This window comes from Serpula lacrymans (genome assembly GCF_000218685.1).
Source record: "Serpula lacrymans var. lacrymans S7.9 unplaced genomic scaffold SERLAscaffold_4, whole genome shotgun sequence".
In the NCBI taxonomy this organism is placed as follows: Eukaryota; Fungi; Basidiomycota; class Agaricomycetes; order Boletales; family Serpulaceae; genus Serpula; species Serpula lacrymans.
The window spans coordinates 580813-588930 of NW_006763293.1; the positions used below are offsets into that span (position 1 = coordinate 580813).

The window sequence follows — 8118 nt, forward strand, 5'->3', positions numbered from 1 at the left end:
TGTATATAAATTTGAAGGATTATTGTAGAGCTGTCTATCTGTTTAGTTGTCTTTGTTGTCAATACTGTCTCAGTATCATTTTCATTACTGCGTATAGAAAAGCATTGTACCTGTTACTCGATGGGTGTCCATTGGCTGAACGCACCGTACTTCTACTGTGCATTGTGCGCGTGACGTATTACATGTCGCAACACGACCCCCCAATCTCCCACAGTCGTCTTCATGTTTCCTTTCAACAAGTCCATTATTGCTAGTTTGCCGCATTGTTCACCACAAGGCACGAGGCCCACAGACCCGATAACACTAAATCCACCGAATCGAAGCCATCAGTAACTCCTTTCCTGGCCACAGAATTGAGCAGATGACCGCTTGCATTTACACGAACCTTCCCTTCATCCGCCAAACTATATAAATCCCTACATCACAATGAGGCCTCCGAACTCGCTTGGTAGGGTTGTTCCCGCAAACGGTTATCGATCATTCCATCCGAAACCAGGCATCGAAAAGGTAGTAATGCAAAGTCCCTAAGCTTGGCCTTATCCTTGATGACAGCTCTTCTTCAGGACATTCCTTTCCACTGCATCTCACACGGACGCTTTTTTGCTATCGTCATAGCCATAACTTGCCCTGCTAGGAACACCAATGACGTCCTGGTCTAGAGACTACTTAGGCGTCGACTGCGCTTCATTCTATCGAGGCTACTTTCGTCTGTCAAGTTTCTCCTCGCGGGTGATGGATAGGCTCGACTGGGTACCATGCAACTCCGATGGTCTAGCCCTGGTGGCCATTGGTGGACTCTTGCTAGGATTGTTCGCATTCAAGAGATACAGCGCTCGACGAAAGCAGCCTGTCTCGACCGAGGCAGATCTGTCGAAAAAGAGACGTTTCGGTGCGCCAGAAGAGGTGCAGGTACAGAAGGATTTGAACAAATTCCGGGAACCAGGCGGTAAGTCCATCTAGCCTCGTACTACTGTCCAAGTGACCACTCGTCTGACTACAGAATGGACACCACAAACATTCGACTACCCATCAATTACTCCATGTCCCCACCCTCTATCTGACATACGGCCTGTTCCATACCGACCCTTCCGCTGGGGCGAATATCAGTATGTTTTGTTATCCTTCTATCTTATGCCCTGCGCTCGGTTTACGAATGATGTTCTGACTATTTAATTTGCAAAGCATAACGATGGGTATACGCTCTATGCCTTGGGACGAGTGGATTGAGCTCGACCAACAATATACGACATACGAGAGTATTCGCGCCTTTCGCATCAAGACGCGCGGCGAAGATGCTGTGAGGATTCTACCTTCGCGACACGATAATGGGGTGGATATTCGTGGGGGTGGAGATGCAGGTGAGTCTCATTCCCACCACTGCGACCTTTTACTTTACTGAACTGGTAGGTATTAAGCAAAAGAGTTACTGTACGAGATTGGAGAATATCTTTCGCGACGACACCCTTCTTGCTTCGTCGTCACACGGCATACTGCAGAGCAACCATGGCCTCAGATAAACGGCTTATCTCTCGGCTGGGAAGGTTTACCACCCATACATACAATCATAGTTGTCGCAACTGGGAAAACTTATCAGTTCGATGGACTCGAGGGTGAAGAAGCCATGCGCGTTGCAGCATTACTGTATGTTTGCATACAATACTCACATATACGCGACTAACACGGCGTCTGAAGTATACAAGACGATATAGCAATAATGATCGAGGGTGAGCAGAAGTACTTCCCTCATACTTGTCAAATGACTGAAGGTGATATCACTAAAACAGGATCAGATGGACGATACTATTTCCAAGCTGGGGCAATATGCGTACCTGGCATGTCTCCATATAATGTGGCCATGTCTCTAAAGGTCTGATTTGACTTGCAGGCTTCTGGCGCATGCGAGACAAAATAGGAATGCCACTCGATGAGATACACATCACTGGCAATGTCCCACAATGTCAGTATACATACGTATACATTATTCTCAATACTAACACTTCAACTGTTTCTTCGACTCCAGACAAAGAGAAGCTGCAAACCAGCATGGAACGATTTTTCAAACGCATGCCATTAGAGAAACCGGTCGTACGGAACAACTACTTCATACAGGTCGTAAAACCACTAAAGAAGTCAGAGGATGGTCACACGCTTGACGACAAGGAAGAAACAACCTCAGACGTCGATCCAGAAGAACTAGGGTGGTCAGATTCCACCAATGGACCTGAAGATGCCTTCGCACACGGTCACGGACATGCGAGAAGACAAGCACCATATCTGGCGCCACAAACGTTACGGCTACGCACGGAACGACAGACACTTAGGCGACTACCGAGAACAGGTGCCATTATCTTTGGTATCAGGACCTATCTCTTTAAAATTGAGGAGCTCGCGGATGAGCCGGGAGTCCCAGGACGACTTGCGAGTTCGATAAGGAGTTGGCCTGACGACGTGAGCACATACAAAGGTCGGAAAATGTACAGAGATGTATTACTGGGGTACTTGGATGAGCGCGCCAGGGAGCAAGAGAATAGAATCGGTGCCGAACCGGCGCTGCAAGAAGACCATTTTCCATTGTAAAGTGTAAAGGGGCTGGATGGGACCTCCCTAGACTACGGACGCGGCGTGGTATAGGAGAGCAAATCTAAATTGACCGGATCAACGACATTTGGGGTGGCGTAACGATATTGTAACGGGGTGTGGCTGATGGTGCCGGAGTTGGGGAAATTGGGGGAAGATCGGAGGCAGGAAATAAACAGCAGGCTTGCCTCGTGCGAGATATGCATGTGATTTGGACGCCTAGAACGGACGAGACTGAATGAGAGAGGTCGTGATAAGTCTTATGGGGAGTGGAGCAGCGAAAATTTCGACGACTGGCGTTTAAGTATGAAAAAAAGGCGAGTAGGAAAAGAGTGTGAGAGGTTTGACGCAATGGATGGATCATTGATGACGTGGTGAATGTGATCTTAGATGTGGAGATATGGATCAATTTGAACTCCGCCTGAAGTTGAATATAACACGACTACGTCAGTAATCGTCATCTTTTTTGCAACCCCCCATCTAAGAAATTGACGCCATCGCGGGTTAGTGCACGGACCATATCGTAGAAATCTCTTGAATGCCAATCAGGAAGTAATCGGACAGTTGCTTTTGCCACTGTGGACTGCTGCATTTCAATTCCCAAACCGAATTAGCTGCGCACTCGACCTTTGCCCAACGTCACCGACCTAGAAGCGCCCTGTCGTCACCGCTACGTCGCTCTGTCGTCATCATGTCTCCCGCTGCCGCCCACTCTTCGCCCAACGACATGGACCACCAGTCTCCTCCCAAAGACTCCCAGCCGTCTGGTCTCCGCCAGACCCGCTCAGACTTTGACCTCGAACCCAATCCCTTCGAGCAGTCCTTTTCGCGCCCATCCAATCTCCGCCAAACCTCGTCGCCTCGTCGTGAGTCGGTCAGTCCCGCCTCGAACCACTCGTCTACCAGACTATCCGACCGGCCAGTCTCCTCTTCGTCCAACAAGCACGACGCCCACCGCCCCTCCTCTCCCCGGCCCGTCCTTCCCCCGCTCGCCGCCATTGCCTCCCCCTCAGACTCGTCCTATGGCTGGCAGTTTTCCTCTTCCCTCTCCAACTCGCTTCGTGCTGGCCCGCTTTCCCCCGCCATGCTAGCTGGTCCCCAACAGAACTCAGAGCCAACCAATCACATCAACTTTGATTCGTCTTCTTTCCGCACAGGTCTTACTCCTCGAACAGGTCTCACGCCTCGTACTGGCCTCACACCAGGCACCGGTTTAACGCCCCTCGTTGGCGGTCCCGTTTCATTCCCCCCTGCTTCTCCAAACACAGCTGCCTTCCTGGCTCTTATGAATAACAATTCCTCACAGGTTGCCTCTACGAATGCGACCATCACTCCCAACACCCTCAGTGCCATTACCGGTGTGCTCAATGGTACCAGTCACTATCCTTCAAATTCCTCCCATCAGCCCAGCCAGCCATCACATCTCTCTACATCGCACACTAACAATCAGGAGAACAACCCAAGTTACCTGACTTCGGCATCAAATGCGGCAAGTGCGGCAGCCAATGGTCTCTTCCTTCTCTCACAGGCTCATCAAGAGCTTACAAAGCGAGAGGAAGCTCAGGCACGTGCAGGAGCCACCAACGGCACTTCTGTCAATGGCGCATCCAACAATGCACGTCGTGGCGCGAAGAGAAAATCGTATGACATCAGTAGTCCGCCAGCCCCTCCTGCTCCAGTCGCGAGAACGGCCAATGCAAACTTGCCTCCGTTTCCAACTGCGTCAAAACGGTCTCGTGGATATACCGCTTCCTCTGGTAGCGGTGGGCGCGGTAGGAGAGGTTCGCCCCGTGGCTCAGATGGCATGCTTGATGACGACGACGAGGAGGAAGAGGAGGAGGAAGATGATTTCGAAAGTCATATGAGTCAGGCCGCCAACGGTGGTCGCAAGCAGTCGCAGAAGAAACCTGAGACTGAAGAAGAAAAGCGACGTAACTTTCTGGAGCGTAATCGACAAGGTACGTCGAGAGATCATTGTTGCCGGTAATTTGATTTAGTGGTTTATTCTGTTGGCTCAATATTTAGCTGCGCTCAAATGTCGCCAACGCAAAAAAGCCTGGCTTGCTCAGTTGCAAGCCAAAGTTGAATATCTTTCAAACGAGAATGAAAGGCTTACTTCTGCCCTTGTCTCGTCTCGCGAAGAGATATCGCGTCTATCTGCACTCGTCGGTGGCGCAGCAGTTGGTCCAGGTGTTGTACCTGGTTCGTCTATTGGTCCAGGCGTCGGCGTCAATGGTGTCAACGGCGTGGGGTCTGGAGTCAGCGTCAGCGGACAGCCGGTTAGCATGAACGTAAACCTGGCTGCAAAAAGTGCTGCTAATGGGGCGGCCACATCTACTGCCCCAGCAAGAGCCGGTTATGGATATTGATCACCATTGTCTTATCTCCTTTCCTCGCGCTAAGTTCCGGGATTTGCATGTCGTGCGTTTTGTCCCCCCTTTTACTCCATTCAGTCTCTCAATTGAGAGATAATCAGGCCCCATAAAAAAATAAAAGACGTAATATCAGATCTTCGGTGTAATGTGGACGCGTTTTGGATTGTTGTTATCGTTGTTATCGCTGCTGTTTTATTTAATCGTCAGCCAATGGTTCGTCACCGACTGACTCGACGATACACACGGGACCCGCGTTGCATTTGGTCTTTCTATTGGCATCATACTCTCACTATTCATCATTATCATAGTCAAGCGGCAACGCAGTCGACACTCATCCCAGTGTACAAATTTCGAATCGGTGCTAGCCATCGCTCGACTTTATGTTAGCTCCGAAAACCCACAGCCATAGTCGGTTCGCATGCCTTTATGCTTCTATCTGTTACCCGTTTATGGATGCTTCGAGCCTCCGCCTCAGGACAATATATCCCGCCGTCATTTCGATGATGGCACGCATATATTCCTGATATATATGTGCACACATCGATTTTAGGATATCCACATGCGCTTTCTCTCTCACATATGCGCCTTGATTCGGTGGATCCACTCCCGAATGGGTTCGAGGAATTGCCTGGTTAGAGCACGTCGGCGTATTGCTTGTTCGGCGTCTCCGTTGCTTCAATACGCTCTTGCTACTTACTCTGGGTGGGAACGGGATGGTCTGCCATGCTAATATCGCGCGAGTGTTGGGCATGCGAAGGTCGAAGTGACATGAGTGTTAGGACAGTTTTTTTTACTTGGGGACTTGGGGGCTCAGGGCACGATCGATAAGCCGATTGCATTATCTAGTTTCTCCTATCGTTAGGAGTAGTTTTACAGCAAAGGAATACGCTGTAATGTATTACTATTGGACAGTGCCATATACACGCATGGGCATCGTCGTAATCTCAATACTATATCGTCATTACTAAATGATCGTTTGTATGTTGTGAATCAATGTGAAAATAAACCACTTTAACATGGAAAGCTATATTGAAGAAAGGATATTTTGGGGAAGTTAACGTGGTGTTCCGCTAGTTGTGAATTTATGTCGTCGCAGTATTATTGCATCTCTCGACCACTCGCCGCCTCTAAATCTCCAGTCTAGCTTCAATCCGCTTGGAAAGTGCTTCAAAGAGCATAGATCGGAGTACATCATCACTCTGCAGTGCTGGAGCAACGCCAGTCTGCGGCCTAGAGAGTTGGTGGTCAAGATTTGGTGGCTTTGACCTGATGACAGTGTTGACAATGTGATCTGGATTGAGAGGAACCTGAAGCAGGTCTTCGAACGCTATACGTGCCTCGTCTTCGTCGTCATCATCCTCATCCTCTGCACTAAGTCTGTGCCATCTCCTTGCCAGGCCTCGAGGTTGTTCTTTCCTGGGCTGGTAAGGCGGCGCGGGAATGACGAGTGGGGTGATCTTCCATAGTGGTAGTATGGCATGATCGGGCAGCGGAGGTGGGGAGGGTCTTGTATGAGGCAGAAATGGTGCAGCAATGGGGGAAATGTCGTTGGACGGCAGCGTAATCCACTTCCCAAGCAAATCGGCATGTGTAGCTACAAAATGAGATTTAAGAGCGGTAGCGCAAGTAAATGCTTCATGGCAACCTAAAAAGGATAGATATTGAGTCGTAGACAGTCACTAAAACTCCAGGTATGTGACGAGTACTATGCAAACATACCTTTCGCAGGACATGGTAATGGAATGCGTGAAATATGGCTGAGTTTACAATGTAGCTGCAACACTGATGTTGAACTGTGCAGTGACTGTTTACACTTTGGCAGACAGCAATGGTGTTTGCCATCCTGTAGCAGTAGGAGTAACAGTCGAGTTAGGACCTTACTGCGAGTAAGTTGGTGAGACTGATCACTTACCTTTGCAGCAGCGGTAGAACAGTGTTCTAGGATATGCTGTAATCGACGGGTCAGCAAATGGTGGCTGGTTCCAAGACTATTGGAAAAAATTCCACTGATATTTTGGCAGACTATAGTGCACAGGTGTTGGGAGTAGTAGTGAAAGAAAAGTTATGTGGCCACAATTCCTTCAACTCCGAAGATCCAGCTGCACTCGCAACTTCATCCAGCCTCGACTAAAGTAGTCACACACAGCTGTAACCACGCGGACTTCAGATTGAATCCAGCCTCCATTAATGATTTTATACATCCTTAGGACAAATCCACACATAGACAGGGGTAATCACCTTGTGTATATTGAGCCAACAATTCAGCATAATTTTGCAATCACCCCATTCACATAGTGCCATTTGAAGGACAAGCTCTGCAAGGTCAGTTATACAATCTTCTGATAGCTGAAAAGTAGACATGGGACGATTCAGATGCAATAGAAGTTAGTGTTTTTCTTGGCTGTGTGCTAATACAGATGGACCCACATATCAAACTTGGAGTAAATATGTGCAAACATGCATCAATAAAAACAGGCACGGCATAAGAATGCATCTGAGGATGCCAAAATTTGGAATTCAGAGGCTCCCCTTTCCCAAACCCCAAACCCCAAACCAAGCCAAGTAGTTCAACAGCAAACTGAACTGAACTAATTAATACAGTGGGAGTTTTACTAAAAGTGGTTTGGAGGTTTGGTTCAGGTTCGAGCTGGTCTGAACCTCTGAATTAGGGATGCCAAAGTTGAGTTCAGTTTGGTTCTCAGACACTTTGGTCTGAACCCCAAACCAAACCTGCAGTTTAAGTGCTCAAACTGGATCAAACCTGGATTAATTAATGCCGCATGCACTTGCCATATATGGCAAATACATGGGGACAGGGTCCCCACTCAAGTGGAGGAGGTGGTGGTGGTGGTGGCAATGAGGCAGTGGCAACGGCAATGATGTGAGGAGGAGAGGATGGTGGAGGTGGAGGTTGTGTGGTGCAAAGAGGTGGTGGTGGTGATGGTGGTGTGAGGAGGAGGAGGCGATGGTGAGGCAGTGGTGGCAATGAAGCGGCAGCGGCAGTAATGCAAGGAGGAGAAAGATGTGGTGATGCCAATGAGATCGCGGAGGGGTGGGGGGAGGAGGCAGGATATATGACTACATTTGTCTCTTACCCCTCTTATCAGCAACAAAATCTCGTATTTATCTCCTGTCCGACGCAGAGCTTGACTGCGAACTTTCTGAC

At 48.9% G+C, this 8118-nt stretch overlaps 5 protein-coding genes across 5 annotated transcripts; 3 read left to right on the top strand and 2 right to left on the bottom strand.

The window, feature by feature from the left end:
* Positions 1–212: 212 nt before the first annotated feature.
* SERLADRAFT_460253 (uncharacterized protein) lies at positions 213–714 on the top strand (the record flags this gene model as incomplete). Its single annotated transcript, XM_007315250.1, has 2 exons — positions 213–507; positions 564–714. The coding sequence occupies 2 exons, from the start codon at positions 427–429 to the stop codon at positions 657–659; spliced, it is 177 nt and encodes a 58-aa protein (XP_007315312.1).
* SERLADRAFT_460255 (uncharacterized protein) lies at positions 695–2947 on the top strand (the record flags this gene model as incomplete). The annotated part of the gene is made up of 8 exons (XM_007315251.1): positions 695–946; positions 1001–1106; positions 1183–1358; positions 1416–1641; positions 1693–1724; positions 1785–1832; positions 1886–1957; positions 2021–2947. 8 exons carry the CDS (start codon positions 733–735, stop codon positions 2575–2577), a joined length of 1431 nt encoding a protein of 476 aa, XP_007315313.1.
* Positions 2948–3268: 321 nt separating this feature from the next.
* On the top strand, positions 3269–4946 carry SERLADRAFT_434993 (uncharacterized protein; the record flags this gene model as incomplete). Its single annotated transcript, XM_007315252.1, has 2 exons — positions 3269–4535; positions 4603–4946. The coding sequence occupies 2 exons, from the start codon at positions 3269–3271 to the stop codon at positions 4944–4946; spliced, it is 1611 nt and encodes a 536-aa protein (XP_007315314.1).
* Positions 4947–5162: 216 nt separating this feature from the next.
* On the bottom strand, positions 5163–5901 carry SERLADRAFT_381654 (uncharacterized protein; the record flags this gene model as incomplete). Its single annotated transcript, XM_007315253.1, has 2 exons — positions 5163–5364; positions 5428–5901. 2 exons carry the CDS (start codon positions 5701–5703, stop codon positions 5314–5316), a joined length of 327 nt encoding a protein of 108 aa, XP_007315315.1.
* Positions 5902–6079: 178 nt separating this feature from the next.
* Positions 6080–7313, bottom strand: SERLADRAFT_434994 (uncharacterized protein; the record flags this gene model as incomplete). The annotated part of the gene is made up of 4 exons (XM_007315254.1): positions 6080–6597; positions 6672–6795; positions 6865–6900; positions 7191–7313. The coding sequence occupies 4 exons, from the start codon at positions 7311–7313 to the stop codon at positions 6080–6082; spliced, it is 801 nt and encodes a 266-aa protein (XP_007315316.1).
* Positions 7314–8118: the final 805 nt, after the last annotated feature.